Below are 21684 nucleotides of genomic sequence, written 5' to 3'. Positions count from 1 at the left end.
CAGCTTCTCAGCAAACACCCCCTCAATCAATGCCAGCAAACTTCTCCCAGTCCTACAGAAGTTGTAACCACTGAGCAGATGTTATTAATCAGCATCAACAACTCAGGTGCACCGTAACAAAGCAACTTTGCTTCATTTGGAGACCTCTCCCCTCTCTCTCACCTGGTGTATAGCAGAGTCTCCCCAAGTATGAACTTGCAGAAGGAGAGGGGAAATAAAATCATTGTGGGTATTTCCCTCCAGATGTGAAGTTTGGTTTGTGGCAATGACCAAGGGGGAGCACAACTGCCTTGGGATGGAGCTGCGTGCTTGCTACTGAGCTCCTCAGTGTCCTGCCCACCATCTGAGACAGGCTATTGTCATCTCTCCAATGCCCTCTCTCTTCAAGGGAATTACATCAGCTTTTTCAGTCTTTTCTGAGCCTTTTTCCTGTTTCATTTTTGCTCATCACCCTGAAAATTTTAAGAGAAGCTGCCATTTCCAAATCACCGCATAGTGGGTCTCCCTGTGGTGGCACGCATCATGCTGAGATGTGATGTGACTGGAGCCATAAAGTGCTTTTTTGTAGCTGTCACTGTGAATAAGAGCACACAGAAAAAGGATTTATGTATATATTCTGTCCTTTTTCACCCCACTACCCCCTCCAAGCTCCAACTGCTCAAACCAGAGCTTTGACTTAATTACACCCTGCCGAGCAGAGTCTGGTTTAGAAACCAAGCATGAGGGGATGTGTTTTGAGACTCTGCCAGCATCAAGAGAGGAAAGGGGGATAACCCGACTTCACAAGAGGAAGAGAGGGCAAGGCAGTGGCCAGCAGTGCTCCTCTGGGCACATTACAGTGGTGGAGAGCTGTCGAGGCCCACGAGGCTTTTCATAGAATCACCCTAATTGAGGGTATTTGGCTTCTGGTTGAATGTTCAAATCCACTGTGTCCCCCCTGTTACTGGGAGGTGCTTTGCTTTCCCCTGCTTGGACAGACCCAGCCCAGGGGCCCAGCCCAGGTTTCAGCATCTCCCACAGACATTGGGGTCCTGAGTGGGGACACCACACCAGCGAAATGTCAGCCTCCAGCTCGGAGGAGCACGTATAGTGGACTGTGAACCACCACAGCTGACCTTCAGGGTTTGCTCCAGCGCTGTCCGTTAATGGGAACTGTATAAACATTGAGAAGCATTATGCATAAAATAAGCCAATACACATAAAATATATAAACATATATAATACACTTTGGGAACAAACACAACACCAGCTACAACTTCCCACCTGGCAATTTAGGTCACTCAAACCTTCATCATCACAGTGGGATGGGACCTTTGGTGCACCTCCATCAGCAGTACAGCACGTTGCTGCCTATCGGTGGGCATAGACAGGGCTCAGGGTGTGTGGCTGAGCCCGTTGATACCTTCCAGGAAACAGTGGAAACCTCACAGCCAATGTGAAATCAAGATGGGGAAACTGAGGCACACAATTTAATTCCTCCCAAAGCCCCAGAAGGATTAGTTGCTAAATCTGAGCTCTCAGCCTCAAAACACAGTTAGCTTCCTGCACTCGCATGGGGGTTCTGCCCCTTCTCTTGTCTCCTTTTCTGCATGAATCTGCCCAACAAGATTGTGGTCTCTGGTGTGGCACTGCTGGGGAAGATCCTGCCGGCACAACAGGTAGGAATAATCTGACAAATCATTTCCAGACCAGAGCGAGCTGCTCCCCAGCAGGGATGTCAACAGGGAGAGGTTAATCTTGCCAGGCCCAGTGCTGTATGATCTAGTGACACCAAGTTTTACAGGCTACATCCAACGCATGTCCCTCTGTACCAAGTGCTGGCACGGCATCTGGCAGGCTGGGGACTGGCAGGAGAGCCAGTGCTGCCCTTCTGGCTCTCTGATTAACCCTGAGGGACTCCTTGCCAAGGCATCTTGCTGCTTTGTGCTTCCATTTCCCCATCTGCAATACAATTTGCCACTGTAAAACAGAGAGAGATGTAAAAATACCAAGTCCATTAAATATATTTATTTATTTATTTATTTGTTACTGACATCGAGTTACCTCTGATTAAATCCAACCAAGATCCTAACCAGACCAATTCAGGCTTCCAGAGGAAGCAAGATCTGATGAACTTTGAAGTAGCTCACAAGCAAAAGATCCGAAGAGGTATAATCCAACCCAATCCAACCTGCCAAAGCCATCTCCTACTTGCAGAGATTTAATAGAGTTCAAAGTCAGAAGGGTCCGTTATAATCTCCTAAAGCTGCATTTCTGCATGGAGGGGTGGAGGGAGGGAGGGAAGGTGGCTGGGGATCCTCCAGGCTGGAAGGGGTGTGTGAAAGCAAGCAGAGACAAAAGACTAAGGCAGCATGGGTGGCGATCTGTGGGACTGGGAAACGGTAAGGAGATGGGGAGATCTGGCCAAGCCCTGATCTCTGCATTACGTCCTACCACACATCACCCCGTTTTCCCTCAAGAACCAGTCCCCGTTGTTAGTACAAACTGGGAGCAAACACCATGGTGGCCAGACTGCAGCCAGCACCGCAGCCATACGGCAGCATCTCCAAACCAGCCCCACCAGCCAACACATGCGCTCGAGGCTCTGCGTAAGCAGCAAAGCAACCTTCAACCCCTTTTCTCCTATAAACATAAAGAGGGCTTACATCTTCCTCCACTTAAGTTTTACTTCCTTTTCTCCTCCTTATCTCCTGCACAGAATGAGCCTGAAGATCACCTGATGTCCCACGCTGAGCCTGGAGCCTGTGGTGCACTTGGTGCCACTCGCAGGTTTGGCTTACATCTGGTCTGACAAAGCCAAACAAAACCAAGCTCGGGAGTATTTTAATTTTCCAAGCTTTAGACAAAAAGAATTCATTTAAAGCCTTTAAAAGATTTAGCCCACTTCGCAGTTCCTTCCAGTGTTGTGCTCTCTAAATAGGAGACATGTTTTAAAGCTCCTACCATCATTTATTAAATTAGCCTCAGACTTGCAAATGCAGCTCCCTCTTATTGAATCTTGTAATATTTATTTGCCAAGTTGTGATATTTGAAACTGCGCACATTACACGTACTGGGGAAAGAGGGAAGTGATGGGGAAGGCGTGAGGGGACAGGGAGAAGGAAACCACTTCTACTGTAAATTGTGTAAATGCATTTGCACATCCCAAGAGGGGTAGGGAAAAGATATTGTAATTAAAATATCTGCCGGGGTATTTTAAACAAGGGAGAATAAATAGACTTTTCTCTGCATGGCACAGGCTCCTTTAACTTGGAAACTTCGTGACAGAAAATGATTAAAAATATCTTATGGTATGTCTGAAATCTGCAAGCTTTGATGAGAAAAATGTTCTTGGGAATGAAAGGAGATCAAGTGAAGGGAGGAACAGTCTCCTACACAGTATTTTATAGGCCCAATTCATGACTGCAGATGTCACAGAAAATAATAATAAAAAAGACTTCTTTATTCTTTTTTTTTCCCCCCCCTACCTAACATCCGTAGAAAAATACCCACAGGGGCTCCTGTAGCAAGAAGATCCCTTTGCTCCAGCTCTTGAGCAGCAGAGTTTAATACCGGTGAGAGTATGCTCCAGGAAACCATGGCAATGGCTGAGGAGATGCTGAGCTCTCGCCTAGAGATGTCACTCCCGAGTCAGAGAGGGCACAGGGCTGCCCCTGGTACCCCACATCCTGCTCTGGGCTGCCTTGGCAGGGCCCAGGGCCGCAGGACAGCCTGTCCCTGTGTTCTGCCTGCAAAAGTAAAGATCTTTTATCTCTGCCAGGTTCAGCCCTGCTGATGGCCACCATGGAGGGGACTCACTCGTGCCTTCCCTGACAGGAGCCAAGCTGTGGTTACTTCCCTCCTTCTCCTGGGCTGTGCAGACATCCAAGGAGGAGTATGGCCAACCCAGCCACCTGCATCCCCCTCAAACACAAGATGACGGAAGTGGAGCCCATGGGGAGGAGATTTGGGGTTTGCTGCGGTTTGGAGGGGGAATTTTGCAAAGCACACTGTGCATGGGACTCCCTCGGAGGATACAGCTGCTCCCACAAGGGCAACTGAGCTTTGAAGGGTTAAAGCAATGACTGGGGAGAGGCAGCAGCATCCTGATCAGCAAGGGAGACAGCTGGGATGGAAGAATCTGGATGTGCCCTGGACTTCAGGGAGCAGCCCAGGAGCCAGAGCCATGCCGTAAGCTGCATTAATCAGACACCACTGTCCACATCCCACTCCACCAGCCACTGCTCGTCTGGACAGGCTAGAAATGCTCTGAACACACTTGCTGCCTTTTCGATTCAGTTTTGCAAAATTTACTGGAAAATAGCTTTCCTTTAAGAGGTAGTTCGACTTAAAAAGAAAAAAGAAAAAAAGAAAAAAAGAAAAAAAGAAAAAAAGAAAAAAAGAAAAGATTGAACACCCCCCCCCCCCCCCCCCCCCTTGATCAGAAACCCTGCAAAAAAGATACTTGCCCTGAGCTGGCAACATCATCACTGCTTCAGTGCTGGGTAAAAACCACCTGTAACCTCAGCCGTGCCCTGAGGTGAGCTGGGGTAACACCTTGCCAATGGGTTTTCTGAAGACCTTCAAACTGGGAGTGCCTGATTTGCAAAATGAGCTATTTCAGATCATTTTGATCAGGCTTTTTTTCTTTTTTAATGATTCTAATTTTTCTACTGCTTAGAGCCCTGGACCTGGTAACCACGGAAACTCAGCTTCACAAGCAGAGGGAGTCGAAAAATACAGGAGCACCATCACCAAACACAGAATCTAATCATCTCCCCTAACTGTGACATTAAAAGAACCATGTGACGATGCATAACTGAAAGAGAGGATTTTATTAGTGTTTGCTTCATAAAACACTCTCCTTCGTATTAGGGTGTCCTTTAATTGGGTCCCCATGATGAAAGTTACAGTCCTCATTTGAGGGGGCTGATAGGTCTAGCAAGACGCAGCAGACCTGGAGGAAGGACAGGGAGGTCATGTCTGCACACAGGGAGAAGCATCCCTAAAAGTCCCTGACACGCTCTCCACCTGCACAAGACAGGAAAGCAAGGTGGAAAAAAGGAAAAATCAGGGAAAAAATTGCACTAGAGAAGGTTCTTCTTGTGAAAACATTAAATAAAGAGCCCGTGCCTCAGTTTCCCCATTTGCATTAGTTACTTAAAAAGCAGCAAAGAGCAGTACTGTCTTGCTGGGAGGTGCAAGCTGTTGCAAGCCTCTTCCAGAGGGGCCCAGAGCTGCACTAACAAGTGACCCCATCATTGCTAGCTGATGACAGCTGAGGAATTAAAATGGGCAGCATCTGGCCTTGCTGACTGCTGGCACAATTGCCCATTGCTCCTCAGCTTCAAAAAAAAACCCAGGATAAGCCTCCCTCCTTGCCAGCACAGCTGTTAACCCCTGTTTTTCTCCAGCAAATTAACCTGTCCCCCTGTCTCCATCATCCTTGTGTCCCCATCATCTGCTGGCGGGTCAGTGATTGTGCCTCGGCTGGGCTATTGCCAGACTCACTCAAGCACGCAGCGTTCACAAACTATTGCAAATAGAGAGGTTCTGTCAGAGCCCCCCCCCCCAGGGAAATAAATTCCTGCCTCCCAATTTAATTATGATGAGAGGGCAATCTAACTCTCGAGGAAAAAGCCAAGCAGCTCGTTTGGGTACCTGCCCTCTGCACGCACATGCTGCCCTTCAGCCTGGCTCTTGGTCCAGCCGAGGGCAAAACAGCAGAGACCCAAGTGACAAGAAGGCAGGAGAGGAAGGAGCTTGCAAGGAGTCAGGGTGAGGCTGTGCTGCTGCAGGGATCGGAGGGTTAGCAGGCTCCGGAGCCTGAGCCCAGGTGCTGTCCCGCTGCCCCCCTCTGCCTGGCACATGGCGGAGCATCGCTCTAATGAAGACAGCGTTGGCACAGGCACTGGCCAAGATTTCTTGCAGGCCAGTGAATCCTGTTCCTTATCCAATTCCTACACATGCTCCTCCTGAACCTGGCTCAGCTCTGCTAACAGCCCCAGAGCAGGAAAGGAGAAGAGAAAGCAAAGATAAAGGGACAGAGAGCAGCAGGGAGGGAAGGCGAGAGAATGCTCTCCGACGGGACAGAGCCTGGGAGAGGGTGCCTGCGGTGGGCTGCCGTGAGCGGCAGGACTGGGCAGGAGGAAGGAAGGAGGTGACTTCATCTCATACCAGAGAGCTGACAGCCAGCAGAGGATAAAAGCCTGGGAATGCCTCGGCTCCAGCAAGGAGACCTCTCAGCTGCCAAGAGCTGAGAGGGAGATGGGAAACTGGGGGTTGAATTGCAAGCTCAGCCTCCTGCCCTTGGTCTTTCCCACACCAGCAAAAATAAAATCAAGAGAGAGGCACAAGTGACAGGCAGGATGCCTGGGAAGGGAGCCGGCTGCCTCCCTCCTTGCCGGCTGCCAGGAGGCTGCCGAACACCGAGGATGAGGATGGAGGGAACATCTGTGGCTGCCCAACGACACCATCACAGGCTGCTGCTGCTGGAGACAGCACTGGGGCCCACCTCTGAGCGCCTGGCACAGGCAGTAGCTGCACCTCTGACTGCTCACCCACTGCCCTCCCCTCCAGCCTCCCCAGGGCACAGTCCACACTTCAATCCCAGGGGAATCTCCTGCTTGGAGGTGAGCCCTGCAGAGCCACCCCAGCCTGTCCGCACCTCCCCTTGCTCCAGTGCGTGAGTGCAGTAGCTGTGGTACGCATCCTGCCAGCCCAGCCTGCGAGAGGACTGCCGGCTTGCTGCATGGCTGGTGGCTTTTAGCACTGCAGGAGATGCACAGAGAACTTGAGCGGCTTCCCTTGGTTGGTGCTCAAATTGCAGCTCACCAGCTGCATGACTCCTCTCCAGGCTGTTGCAATCCCCACCAAAGACACAGAGTTCTCTCATAGGAAGGTTTTGCCCCACCAGATTTAAACTTCTAAAAGAAACCTTGGGTTTTCCCCATCTCTCATTTTTTTAGCTGCTGCTCCAAACCTCAGGTCCAATCTTCAGCTGCCATTTGGAAAAAAAGAAAGTAATCCAAGTAATTACCACCTCCACTTCAAACGTTACATTATCAAGCTAACCAGCTACCCATTGCAGACAATTAATCTGTACATAGGCACCAAAAGAAACTGTCAGCAATTATAAGTGGAAGCACACCTCTGTAGTTAATTGGGAATATTGCACCTCTGTAACATGTCTAATTAGTTGATGGAGTGTGTCCCTTATCAGACATTTTTCTTTTTAAATTATACCTGAAATTCACACACACCCCCACCCCACCCCCCTCCCTTTTTTTTTCCCCAGTGCAAAAAAAAATAAAGGAAATAAATAAACTGTGAGTAATTGAAACCTGACTCTGGCTCTTCCTTAGGTTGCGGCTTATGGTGTGTACACAGGAATTTATAGACCTCCAAGAGATAACGAGGAAAAGTTCTTCCTTTTTCTTCAGAGCTTCTCTTTTTTTCATTCTTAATCTGATTTTAAGACCTTGCTTCTGCATTTTCACACTTCTCTCATAAATCTAATTTTCTTCCTGTTTCCCTTGGGATTATCAGGTGATCGAATGGAAAGGCCCAAGAGCTGAGCAGGGCTGGGCACACGCTGTGGTACATTCATTTTAACACTTATTTTACAAAGGTTCTAAATTTTATCTTTGCATAATGATGCTGCTTTGCATATCTATAGCTGCTTTCATCCCATGATCTCAGTACATTCTGCCAACTGTTAATTAATTCTCAAAACACCCTGGTGAAGTCAATAGGGGGGCTTTATTGAGGTAGGTTTTATCTAATTTGTAGGAGGGAAGGGTAAACTGAGGCAGAGGCAGACTGATGAGGCGTTTGCAGACATGGGACAGCACGACAAAGCTGAATTATAGAAGCCTTATCTTTGCAAACCCTGTAGACAGAGACACATCACAGTCAACATGTTGCTTGGTTCAACAGCTGCACATCCCTGGTTAGCAAATAACCAAGATTTAGCCTCAGCATGGTGTTAAGGGGGGGACGTATCCAACCCACAAAGCTGTACCCAGTAGCTCTGGTACCTGCAGCTCCTCCAGTCCACATTCCCCCATGGCTTCATGCCAACACACACCTCTCCACACAGCCTGGGTCTCAAATGCTCTGAAGATGCACATACGGAACGTTTCTTTGCTTAGGGGGGTCTTTGCTTTTGTCATCCTTGGCGCTGCTTTCCAAACACTCTAAAATGAGAACATTTTCATACCCAGAAGGGCCTATTTTTCATCACCTTGGAGCAGCATAGACCAAGAATAACTTCGATGAAAGCTAACAAATAAATACACATGCTGGCTCAAGGCAAGAATCAGCCTGGCAACATACGCCTGCTTGCCATGAACAGAAAAACATTGCAGAGCCCATCCCTAACCCCAGCCATGATGAGTGTCACTCCCACAGTGCCCAAATTGCAGCATGGGTGGCACACGTGGTCCTATCTGCCAGCTCCAGCTAGCCTTGCTCTAGCTCCAAAAGAAAACACTCTGCCAAAATCCCATCACTTCAAGCAGAAAGATCCAGCCTGTAGGAATTCAACGTGCCTGGAGGACTGCTGGAACAATCTGCAACAACAATCCTGCAGAGAACTGAGCTGGCAAAGCCAAGAACACCAACGCAGCTGCCTCCTTCCCACCCTGCTGCCGCCCTTCAGAAAAATCTTTCCTACATTATTGAACGTCATTGACTCATTTGGAGCATCGTTGCAAGAAGTGGACACCCTGGCTGCAAATCAGCTGCTTCATTTTGTTATTTGCTGGAGCAAAAACATCCAAGTTTCAACTCAAGTTTGGAGAAGGGAGGAAACATTTCCAACAGTTGAGCTGGTGGAAGAAAAATAATCACTTTTCAAGTTGCCTGAGGACAGCTGCACACTTTAAGGGGCAAGAATTTGCATGGGCGAGTCTGTATTTCTCTCCATCCTTGGGCAGGAGGCATTTCAGCAGCTCAGGAGGACCCTGCTGGGGTTATGCCTGTGTTTGCCTCTTCTCCCATCTCCAGGTAGTAGGTACAGGTCATCAAACACACCAACTTCTGGGGATGGAATTAAATGAGACAGATCACAGAAACTACTGATACTGTTAGGTCATTGCCAATTTCAAGCCAGCAGCAGCGCAAGCTATTCAGTGTAGCAGTGATATCATTTAATACTGTCAGCTGAAATTCAAACTGCGTTGAAGTCAAAGGGAATGTATCCACCAGGCTTTGGATCAGCCTGCGAAGCACATGGAGTGTGTGGGTGCTTCCTCTTTTTGCCAGGGACAATCCAAGCAAAACTCAGCCTCCTTCTTCCTTCAGCTGGAAGAAAGCATCAACAGAAGACTGAAATTTTGGCCTGAAAAGGAGCCAAGTGCTGCTCAAAGCTAGCCCGTGGTCCTTGCACTGAGGATAATGAGAATTACCAAAGTGCCTTTGAAAAGTACCTTGAGATTGTGCCATGTTACATAACCTGCTATAACACAGGAATACAGGAACAGCCAGACCCTGAACAAGGCAAATCTCCCACGCTGACCACGAGGTTGCAGCCTTGTCCTCCCTGATGTTGGGCATCTTGGGCTGTTGCAGTGCAGCACCAGGCTCCTTCCCTTGCCCTGAACCTCTACAGCAGATGCAGGCAGTTTCTGCTCTGGGAGCTGTGCTGGGTACCCAAGGCTAGGGAGCAGGAAAGGTGCAGCAGTGGGAGGGGGGGTATCCCCCTGTCTCCTAAAAACCATCCTTAAAAAGGACCCCCACTGTGTATCACATCCCCAGCTGGACACTGACAGGCCATCCCTGATGAACAAATCACATGCACCCCTCCTCCCATCACATGTTTCGCATGCAGCAGAAAGAGGATATTTGAGACATCCCTTGGCCAGTCCATCTCCAATAGCTCACAGTTATCAGCTGTTGCAGGCAAAGATGCAACCCCTCACCTATCAAATCAAACCCCTCTTTGAAAGTTATAGCATAATCTGCTCAAAGGAAAATTTCCATCTGGTCCCCTCCCTTAGAGCTCAGCTTGTGCCCTAAAGCAGGAGAACTTAATCTCAATTCCAACACTCATAGATGCTTTCAAATCCTTGCTTTGTAGCTCTGGCCACTCTAGTAACTTCCTCTGATAAGGGGAGATCTCTTTGCTGGAGAACTGTGCAAAACAGCTTGCCTAAAAAGCAGCCATGCTTTTGCGTGCTTGACCTGCTTTTCTCACAACCTGAAAAGACCCATGCTAGTAGCAACCCCAGCACGTGGTGACTACCCTCACAGCAGCGTGCTGGGTACGTGCCGGCAGCTGCCTTGGCACAATTTGGCTGGAGAGAGATGATGGGGTAAATGCTCACTGTGCCAAGGGGGTACACCAGGAATGGAAAAAAAATTTATTTTAATATTTTGCTACCAATTTTGTTTTTCTCACAGCCTGGCTCCTCTTCCCAGCCCACCCACGGCAGGCAGCTCAACCCTGCCGTGTGCTGTTTTCAGGCAAACAGCTGGGAAATGTGTGCAGCCAGGCAGGTTTTATGTACCAGCAGATTTGGGGGTTTGCCAGCCACTGACTGCACACTTGTTCCTCCCCTCTTCAAAGGAGGATTTTTTCCATGGCACTGACATGAGAGCGAGGAGACCAGATGCTCAGGGGCATCCTGAAAGGCTCCAGGGCCAGGTTTCACTTGTTGCTTCAGACACCTGTCATATAGGGTGGGCATTTTTGGATACAGGGTGCTGAGGACTGTTGGCTGGTGGTGCTGAGCACTTTTGAAACTCAGAAAAGCATGTGGCCCATGCAGCCTAGGGAAATGGAGGTGGGGACCAGAGTAGATCCCCCTGTCTGCATTCATCAGTGAATGTTGCAGGAGGTGAGGGTGGTAAAAGGTGTTGCCTGGATATGAATAAATGCAGGCTGGGAACACAAAGACATCCCTACCTCAGAGACAGTCCAAGTGCTCTGGATCAGGATCCCCATGAGAATAAAATGGGACCAAAATCATAAGTACTCTAGGATGGAGCATGATTTCTGAAAGAATGAGGCCGGAAGCTCATGACCACAGGGGCTGTGTTCAATGACTCCGTTCCTTCTGTCCTGCATCATCAAACAGCAGCAACTGCTTGTGTCCTGCAGCCTCAGTAAAGAATTCCCTTTTTTATTATATTAGCACAGCCATGTCCTGCCTTACATGCCAGCGCTGGTACAGCCACAGGGCAGAGTACTAATTCGCTCTTAAGCTGGTGTGACATTGTCATTATAGCAGCCTGCTGTCAGCTTCTCCGGGTTGTGCGGCACTTGCCTTCCCTGCTGTGGATGGAGACAGACGACACCTTGTCCCATCCCAGGGAGCCAAGAGCTGCCCATGACAATTTTCATCTACCTCCTGCCTCTCACGATCTGATGACACACAAAGAATTGGCAAGGGACAGAGTGGAGAGCCACAACACTGCTTATGGGGGTCTACCCTGTGGGTAGAGAAAGGGAGACCATGGAAAGCATGAAGGGTCCAGGATTGCTCTGTTGCGTGATGGCATTTGCCATGCAGACATACCTACACAGCGGTGGCACATGCCGAACCCCGGAGCTTCTCTCTACTCTGAAATACCAGTGGAGGACTTCTTCCACCATGGTGGGGACTGGAGACCTGAAGAAGGGCCCATTACACTCGCAGAGCTCTGTGCCAGGAAAACGCCGCCTTGGCCCCATCTGGAAGGAATTATCGGAAGAGCTGTTTCTCAGCTGCTTCCACACAGAGGAAGTGCTGCAATTTTACACCACAAGCCTCCCCCAGAATAAAAACCAGACAGGCGAGGAGATTTATTACACACAAATCTCACAGGATTACGAATGCCCCACGGAAGGAGACCTGCCTGAGAGACATTTAACTGGCATGCAAGAACAGAGCAGCCTCGCAAAATTACCTTGGAGCATGGAAAATGGAGCAGATCCCTGGCTGGATTAAACAATGGCATCAGCAAATGCCTAGTTTGAGAAAGAAGGAGGAAAAAGATGAGGGCCCTGACTTGAGGACCACCCAGGAGATGAAAGATGCTTACTTGAACTGCTGCTGAGCCCTGCAGCTTTGGCTGGTGCCTACATCGAATTCAGAGACCATGATGATCTCCCAGACTGATGTAGTTGCATATGACTTCAGTGGGATTTGAGATGACAGGGAGTGGGATCTGGTCCTACTCCTCCCTTCACCAAGGATGAGTTTGCATGCAAGAAATCATCCCTAGAGACGACTGTATAGTATTTTCATGGATTTTTGTACATCTTGTTTACCTGCTCCCAAATTACAGGAGTCATTTTCGTTTCTTTGTTGCTAAGTTTTCCACCAAAGCTTTGCTAAAAATCAAAATTGTGTTTGAAGCAGATATTGAGCATGTTTTGTTTCCTGACAACCACACGTAGAGATTCAATTTGTACATGCTTCTCAGTGAATATGTCATACTGTGATTGCTCACACATTAACTGACACAGCAGAGCTGGAAGGGAAATGTTTTTTCTATTCCATGAGAATTTCAGAGACTAATAAAATCACCAATGGATTTGAAAGAGGTCTTGATGTTTTGTAATGTGTAAGACAAAAGGGTTTACTATTTAATTAGCCAGAATGTTAGACCAAAAAGGATGCTTCAGGTTTTCAAATTAGTCTGTATAGAAGCTTGTAACTATTTTCTTCTTCCTCCACATTAAAAGGATTTCAAATTTGGAAAACAAAAACTTTGGAAAAATGAAAGGACAACTGTGTCGTGAATAGTCTCAGTTAAACAAAATTGGTCATTTTCTGCTGAGGCCCAAACCAGAAGCTGCAAACCCAGTCCAGCACTCTTGCAAACAGCATCACCCCAACAAATGCTCCTCTTTCAACAGCACTGGCTCATGTTTCCCCTAGAAAAACAAAGATAACGACTAACTTCCACACTCAGTGTACAGACATGGAGTAAAACTTGCACTGCTTATTATTCTACGTGCAGGGACATAACTCTCCCCTTGATCTTCATTAGAGAAGGGAAGTTCCAGCATTTCAGAGGCTTTGTTATTATCTTGAGTACTACAGCAGCAGCTAGAGAAAGCATCTAGCAAGACAAGACAGAGGATGGGTTTCGGAGACAGGGCACAGCAGTTCAGATATACGTTAGGTCTGTGAAGCTGAGCTGGAGAATTCCCAGCAATCAGATTTTCATCTGCCCATCAGCATTCCTGCAGTGGGGAATTGCAGAGTCAGAAAAACCAACGGAAAAGGAAAAAAACCAAGTCAAACCCCACACTTATTTTCATGGTACAAACACAAGATTTGCCTCAAATGCAGATCTATGAACAGCTATTTTCGCAGCAAGGCAACAGGAGTCAATTTTGCTCCAGCAGTTGCCAGCTGCACCCAGGCCACGTGGTGCTCCTTGGTGGAACAGGCAGCAAGCCTGATCCCCTGCCCTGCTGCACCGCACCACCTGCATGTACGTGGAGGGGCACCCCCATTCCTATTTACGCACCAACACCTCCACTCCTTGAGTTTTATGCTTGCCAGGTCCTACTCATCCAGGCACTATTCTTATCCCCCCGCCTTAGATCTGCCCGAGCCTCAGTACACACATTTTTGACGTGTTTCACTGTCCCTGACGCACATGTGTGCCCACGCACCCGTCTAGTCCCTATTGCACTCTCCCTGCCATCGCTCACACACACATATGTGTCTGTGGTTCAACAAACACGTTTCTGCTGTCTGCTGTGGTGCCTTCCCCTTGCGTTTGTCAACACAGAAACCTTTCTGCTCCTTGCACTCAGCCATCTGATCTCACTTTCTGTGCACACATCACCAGTGGGCATCCACACACATGAGCAAACCCCAGATGCTCACCAGCACTTCTCTCTCCTCCTCTCTGCATTCAGCCGAGTGGCTTACACAGCAGCCACGGGAACCAGGTGTGCTGATGGCCAGTGGTGGTAGGCAGGTGTGGAAAAGGAGAGGAAAGAGGGGAAAATAGGTATTTTTGAAGTTAAGTTTAGCTGCAGGTTTAACTGGATGATGAATGATGGCAGGTGCATGCTTAACCACAGCCCACTAGCACAGCCCTCTTGCCTCTCTGCCTGCTGCAGTGCCAATGTAGCAGCTCCATTGCAATGAATGCTGTTTCAAGGTTACTTAAGTGATGAATTATGTTATATGCTTAACATCCCCAGCAAAAACACCCATCCATGACTTGCTCATCCTCCCCATTTATTTTCCACTTGCAGTTGCATGGCTGGAAAACTGATCCAGCTTTCCCTTCATTATGGGGAAGGAGGGGCCATCACCATTCAACAAGCTGCAGGAACAGCTACAGCTCAATAACAAGAGGAATGGGGCCCAGATACCCCACCAGCACAAGCTCTTAAGTTTTAGAAGCTGTGCTGATTTACACCAGCCATGGATCTTCTTCCCACAGTATATGCAAACCATCAGGAAAAAAATATGTATAGTGGGTTCCGGCATGAGATAAAACCCACAAGGGACAGTGGCAGAGCTGCTAAAGGGGAATTGATGCAGAGTAATGCCCCCGTGTGCACTGCAAACTGCAGGTGTAAAGGAAAAGAAGCTCAGAGGGCCTGATCCTCCCTCCAGTTTTAACCATGCATCAAGAGGACTGACTTCAGAGGACCCAATCACCCTCTTTCCCCAGTGATTTCAGGTATAAATGGCAAGTTTCAGTCCTGTTGATGTCCTCTCACACCCAGAGATGGATGCTTCCTTTTCAGCACTGAGACAAGGAGCTGACCCAGACCCTCACAACCAGCCTCCACACAGCTGCACCTTGGTTAGATACATCTAAAAGGGCAATGCATCTGCTCCTCCATCCCGCCCGCCACTGAGCATCCTCTGGGGAGAGCAGCACGGAGGGCTGGTCCATCCGCCTTTCCTCATGATGCTGTCTGGCTCTGCCAGCAGCAGTGCCTGATGTGTTCTGCTGTCAGACCTTTGCATGCCAGGCACCCTTGTAGGCAGCTGCACACAGGATTAAGAGCAACATGTTCAAACCATGTACAATTATGTGCGACTGCTTCTCCACAACAAATAGATGGAGTAGCAATGGAGCAGCAGTTGTGGTCTCGCATTATGGTCAAAGGACAGTTTTGTGGCCACTGTCCATTACAGCCAGGGCAAATGAAGATGAATGAAAGTGAGTTTGGATGCTCCATATGCCTCTGTTCATTTACTGCAGGGAGGCCTGGGTTGTGGGAAACATCATAAGGGAAAATTTGCAAAGGCTACATAGTTGCTATTTCACCTGAATTCCAGAAAATAATGCATTTAGCTGCAAATGCAAAAAAAAAAAAAAAAAAAAAAAAAGTCACCTGAGATCTGAGTCTTACCTAGTTCTACCTCTCTAGCACTGGTATTCCCACACTGCAGGGGAGCCATGAAGAAATAAAGCCATAATGAAAAAATGAACCTGGGAATAACATGAGGAGCTATCTCAGTGGAATGGAGTACCACCGGATCCCAGCAACTTCACCTGGTACAGGGGTAGAAGGGCAGAACATGGAGCTACTAAGCATCTACCTCAGCATCTCAAATAAAACTCGAGCAGACAGGAGGCAAAAAAACTTCATGGACATACCTGAAAATTTGGCCTGAATTTCAAGGTCATGTAGCAAATTAGCAATAACAGAACCTAGGTGTCCTGAGCATGATCCCTTTCTACCCTAATCAGCATGGGCTCACATAACCATTTGTGCAATTGGCTTATTTCACAGAGTGACTTATAGATGCTATTGTAAGCAGATCCAGTCAATATATTTATTTTCTTTTTGATATACAGCTACAATAGGAAGCCATGCATGAAGTTTATTAAACCTGGCTAATTTTCTATCAGTTCTGCAAAATATTGATTCTATGCATTCAGTTATCTGGCTCAGCCTCAACCTGGAAAGAGAATCATTTAAAAATAACAAAAAAATAAGAAGGCATCCAATTCCTCTGAAACAAAGCTAATCTGAGACTGCAAAGTGTCACCGTTCTCATGGGCAGAGTCCTTTGATCGATTGAGCCAAAGACAACTGTGTTATTTAGGAGCCATTTGCAAGCTGGCAAATTAAACAAGGCTTCTTTTTTTTCCCTCTAAAGGGCGGGTGGAGGAAGATGTAACAGCTTTACAGTAGCAGTAAAACATCCAAATGGTTGGGTTGGTTTTTTTTCCCCTTTGACAGAGCCAGATTTTGCAGGTTGTAGGGGCAGGAAAGCAGCACAAAAGGATCTGCCATTCCCATCTCCTCAGGACCACCACAGGGGCTGAATCCCCTTGCTGCACCAATATTTTGATTTCTCCCTGGTGGATCAAGAGCACAGTGGGCCTCTATAGAGGCACAGGGCAGGATCCTGACACACGGTGAAAGCATGGAGGAGGTACCCCAGTGATGCATTAGCAGGCTCCAAGCCTCACAGGAGGGCGAGCAACTCTGTTGGATGGTAGCTTGCACTGCTCCTGAGCACACCCTGGGCAGACAACACTTCTGAAACCATGAATTTCTACAGGTGTCTGGTTCTTGAGAGCACAACCGAAGTCCTGTCCAGCAGGCAAGTCTCAAGCTTAACCCCTGACTCTCTGCCTTTCTCAGAGCATTCGCATAGTAAAACCAGAGGCAGGGAGTGTTCTATCTTTAAATCTTAAAGCTTAACTGATAAACTGCACAAGCAAACCGTTATCGTGTCTATATTGTGATGGAAACCAGCAATAAATGTAAAAATACTATCTAAACCAATATGGCAGCATGTTTTACCACATCAGTCTCAGGGTGCCTACACTTGGATTAGCATGTCAGGCCAGCTTTTAGCTATTTCCTTTGGTTTAAACTTAACCTGCTGATTCTCCTGTGCCGTAGGCTGCTCGAGACCAGCTGCGAAGCATCATTGTACAAGACAGAACATATGCACAAGTAAACAAATTAAGGCTATCTCCAAAACAACAGGCCCCTGGCTTCCTGGAAGAGCTGCAAAGAGAAACTTAATCAACAGCAGCGGGTGAAACAGTAAAGGGGAGGAGATGGACCTCTGCTAATGAAGGCGATGCTTTCAGATTGCAAATGCTTGCTCACAGCACGCAAGGAGGCAACGGCGGGGTCAGCACCAGTGACATGAGAAGCGCACAGAGCTGGCAGTCACGCTGGCTTCAAGGAAACTCTGGTTTTCATGGCACAGAGCAGTCAGTTTAAGCCAATGCAGAAAGAAAAACAAGCAGGGACAGAGGCTCAGCCTTGCCCCTGCCTGTTATGGCGGGTGAGAGCTCAGCTGTCAAGACCAGATTAGGGCTGGTATCATGGCCTCTCCGGGTCCCCTGGCTCCCTCCCCAGGGGCTCATTAATGATCTGAAGTCACAGCAGTTGAATCAGTTGAATACCAAGACAGTTAAATCTCTGCACACCTCTACGCAGGTGCTTTGGCGTCATTTTAAGCCTGCCTGCTGCTGCCTTCACCTTGCGTCTTTAAATGAGAGGGTGCTGATGTGGGAAAAGAGCAGAAACCTTTCCCTTCACTTCCCAACTGCAGGCAAGTCACTCTCCAGCTTCACCTTGGAGCTGAGGATCTTTCTCTCCTAAAACCCTCTGCCTTGACCCTATGAGCTCAAGCAAAGTGCAGCTGCAAACAGTGTATCCTCTTGGGAGCTCACAACAAGCAAAATTAACCAGGAGAGATTTTATTGCAAAGTGTGATAATTTAACATTGAAGAAAAAACATATATTTAAAAAACACATGCATGCACCTGGCTGTGTGCTCCTCTCAAACCTTACGTTCTTATGACCAGCTAAATCTCCCTGGTTTTCCTTTTACCCTGAAAGAGCAAGACAGGCAGCATATGTTAGCTCAGCAAACCTGGAAACCCTCTGAGATATCCCAGGGTCTCTCAGGCTAGCTCTTGCAGCCTGCCTCCTCACTCTGCACACCAGACTCACCTCCCTTTGCCAAAGCAAGCTGCTGGAGAGACAACTGGGAGCCCCAGCTCCTTCTTACCTCGGGCCCCAGTCTCAGAGCAAAGTCTGGCACTGAAGCCTAACACAAATCCCCTGGTGTGATAACAAGCAGTCAGGGCATCTGACAGCTAACAGAAAAGTATTTAAAATAGCTGGCTGTTTTAAGGCAAGCATCTCCTTAAACCTAAGCAGTTAGAGGTTGTTTTATGCCCTAGATGACAAAGGTTTGTATAGCTAGTTTATCATATTTTTAAATCTGCCTTAATGTAACAGTAGAGGACCTGCTATTCATCTTAGGCAAAGCAGGAAGAAAGCTAGACTCACATTCAAGCCAGAAGAAAGAAGAAACATGTAATAACCTAGATCTCATTATTGTACAATCTAAAATCCCCTAGAGGCACCTGAGAAGAAATCAGTGTCTTCACTACTGTAAAACTGTTGGAAGTTTGTTGCTTTTTCCTCTTTGTAGTTTCCTCTCCAGCTGGAAGGGCCCATATCTGGGACTGAAACGTGGAGAGGTCTGACTCTGCACAAAGCATCAGCACCTCCATTTGTAAAAAAGCAAGACAGCTCTAATCTTGTTCTCTGCGGTAACCAGGAAAGCTACAATTCTTTATTTCTGAGCAGCTTTTCTCTGTTGACACACACATGGGCACACCAGACCCAGAAAACATGGAATCAAAACCACAGAGGAGCCCATTCAGCTACGCACCTGTGTTGGTCTGGATAGGTTCCCAGTTCACCGCATCAGCAGAGTGCACCAACACCGGCACTGTCAGGGAATAATTCAGGGAAATTATTCCTCAATAGCTGTTTCTGGGTGGCAGTATCTGTGCAGATTCCCAAACTTCGCTGCTGAGCACAGCTAGCACCCCTGCTCTCTTAGCACCCTTTTTCCTTTTACCCTAGCTCCATCTCATTTATAAACTTCACATTTAAAATCCAAACTCTTTCCTGAAGCAGCAAGTTCTTCAGTCCTTGAAGGGACCTCTTTAGGCCATTCCCATCTCAACAGGAGGGGAAATGCCAGCCCATGCTGTGTTGCAGGAAGCCCACAATACCTACAGCATTTCTGCTGGCTCCTGGAGTCTCAACGAGCTGTGTCTTACTGCTTTTCCAACCCATGCCAGTTTTCCAAGTCCTCTTCCAAGACAAACCAACATCAAGGACGAGCAAGCAGGTTGAGCCATACAGACCTGCACGACACTTACAAAAGGAGCTCTGTGCCACTTAGCTATTAAATCCTGACACAGATGTGCTGGCTGTGGTCTGGCACATAGCTCCAAGGGTGGTGAGAGGCTCCATCCACAGCTCCTCCAGCAGCCTGGAAACCCCATCCCTGCCCTGGTGGGATCGCTGCAGGAGGCTGTCAGTGCCCTACAGTGTAGCTGTTATGAAAGAGGGGATCTCCAAAGGGCTACGCTGGCACTGATCACACCTGAGCAGTGTAAGATGTCAGCATCCTCTCTGAGACTACTGGGAAAAAGAGCTGCACATGTAGAGTTGCTTTTACAAGACAGATTTGGCACGTCACATTGCCAAGCTGAGATCCAGGTCTGATTTGGGCTCCTGCTGCACAACCCCATCTCGCTTCCCGAAACCAGTAATTTTCAAATCTAGGCTTTTGCTCTGGTCTCATCACTCATCAGTGGTGGATTGAGGGAGCTAAACTCCTTGTTGTAAAGCAGTGATTCCATTTTCCTCTGGTCTTAAGCAGCTTCAATCCATCTTACTGCATTACAGAGCCCGCACTGATTGTTCTGCTGTAGCGAGTAATAACAACTTGTACTTTGCAGATTACCCCAGGGAACCACGCTCCTGGTTCTGCCATAGCACCGGCTCTACAAGGCAGGCACTCATCTGTCTGCAGCACCCCAGAGAGAGGGATGGGGCTGCAGGAACAAACACACAGAGAAATTTGGGTGGAAAGCTGTGGAAAAGCAAAGGGAGCCGGTGTGTGGCTGGTGGCCACAGGGAAACTTGGGTGCCCAGTCCTGCGAGGGGTGAACATCATGGGATAGGGGACAGAGGGAAGGCACTGGGAAGGGAAAGTGATGGAAAAAATGGGAGAAAAGAAAAAGGGAGGATCAGAAACAGCTGGAAGAGCATGCATTTGTGCCATCGCGGTATAACCTCATGTGATGGAAAGCTGCTCTGGCCACGCTTCACTGGCACAGCATGGAGGAAGGGCAAAGTGTGTTTTCAGCCATGAGATGGGGCAGAAGCTGGTTTTGCCCAAATCTCCACCTTTTTTTTTTGCACACCCAAATTCCCCAGGGCCCTCCAAGGCAAGGCAAGCACTGTCCCTTGTGAAACAACCCCCTCAGAGCTGCAGCTGCTCGCTGCAAGGCCCTGTCAGGGTGATGGGCCACAGAATTAAAGAAATAAAGGTGGAGAGAATGGACATGAGGGGGAGAAGATGGGAAGCTGTGGGAGAGGTGTGAGGTAAAGGCAGAGGTGCCCTGTGAGGCAGCAGCCCCTGTGGAAGTACAGGGAAGCTTCTAGAAAGCAGCCATTGGCGCTGCCTCAGGAGCCCGCCAAGAACCTCCTGCCTGGGGCTGAGGCACCTCAGCCCCTGTCCCTGCTGCCGCTGACATGTGGCACATACTCCTGTCCCCTTTCTGCATGGCCACAGTGATCCTGTGCCTCCAGCAGGCTGCCAGCAGCCATGCCAACGGCACTGGGTTGGGCGGCCCAGCTCGGGTTGCATGCCTGGGGCTGTCCCTCTCTGAGGACAAGATGGCGGGCGGCCATGCTCTCAGCCATACCCACCCAGCTTCCTTGGCCCGCAGCCCCCAGCGCCGCAGGGCCGAGGCCCCTCCTGCTCAGCAAGGTGGACACAAGGTGGCTCGCGACTCACCAGGCTTTGGGGACGTGGTACCACGTAATGGGAAGATCGAAGGAAGGCCCATGGCAGCCTTCATCATGGAGGCGAACACAATGCTTCGGAGGAAGACCTGCCAGGCTGAGCAGGGGGTCGGTGTCCTCCCGAATGAGTGCTGCTGCTGGAATGACACCATGTGGCGCCTCCACCATGTCTGCAACTGTCTCACCCACAGTCTAGACCTTCTTTACTATGGTCTGATCCTGCCCCTCTGCAAGGTCACCAGCATCCTGGTCACCACGATAACAGGCATCCAGCTAATTGCAAGATGTATGAAGAGTTACCAAAGCCAAAGGGGGAACAAGCAACAGAGCAAGGAGCGGCGGCCAGAGTCTCCCCGCAGCACGGTTTGGGGGGCTGCCAGCTACTCCGAGTGTGCCATCTGCCTGCAGGCCTACGAGCCCGGCAAGGCACTGAAGTTGTTGTCCTGCTCCCACGCCTACCACCGCAAGTGCATTGACCTGTGGCACTGCGCTCAGCCCGGCAGCAAGACCTGCCCGCTCTGCCTGCGCAGCGTGACTGCGGTCGTGCTGATCCACCTCGGTGCACACTACTGCGAGCAGGAGTAACCCGGGAAGAGTCAACCAAACTCCCTCCTGGAAAATCAAGACCCCTCCCCATACACATGCTCACCAGCTTTGTCTTCCACTCTCCCTACAAATCCAAGCTCCAGTCAGCGTCTCTCACAGGAAGAGCGTACACAGCACAGGATTAAAAAAGAATATGGAAATGCAGGAGTAGAGAATACAGACTGGACGGACAGAGCACTGAAGACATATCCTTGCTCTGCCCAGTCTGGGCAGCTGAGCGCATACAAGGCTGCTTCACACCAGAAGGTTTGAGGGTCACAACCACAGAACAGAAGCAGCGGCTAGCTCTTGCCAAGCCCCTAGACAGCTCG

The 21684-nt window shown here is 48.8% G+C and overlaps 1 protein-coding gene across 1 annotated transcript; it reads left to right on the top strand.

The window, feature by feature from the left end:
- The first annotated feature begins 4364 nt into the window (after positions 1-4364).
- LOC308063255 (uncharacterized protein) lies at positions 4365-21363 on the top strand. The gene has a single exon (XM_080385959.1). It carries the CDS (start codon positions 20495-20497, stop codon positions 21350-21352), a length of 858 nt encoding a protein of 285 aa, XP_080242085.1. The 5' UTR covers positions 4365-20494; the 3' UTR covers positions 21353-21363.
- Positions 21364-21684: the final 321 nt, after the last annotated feature.

Source organism: Falco punctatus, assembly GCF_963210335.1.
Source record: "Falco punctatus genome assembly, chromosome: 4".
NCBI classification, from domain to species: domain Eukaryota; kingdom Metazoa; phylum Chordata; class Aves; order Falconiformes; family Falconidae; genus Falco; species Falco punctatus.
Note: the sequence above shows the minus strand (reverse complement) of the source record. Positions and strands in the feature narration are given on the sequence as shown.

Excerpts from the sequence above, each read along its gene's own strand:
- LOC308063255 (XM_080385959.1), top strand. The coding sequence starts at position 20,495 with ATGTGGCACATACTCCTGTCCCCTTTCTGCATGGCCACAGTGATCCTG.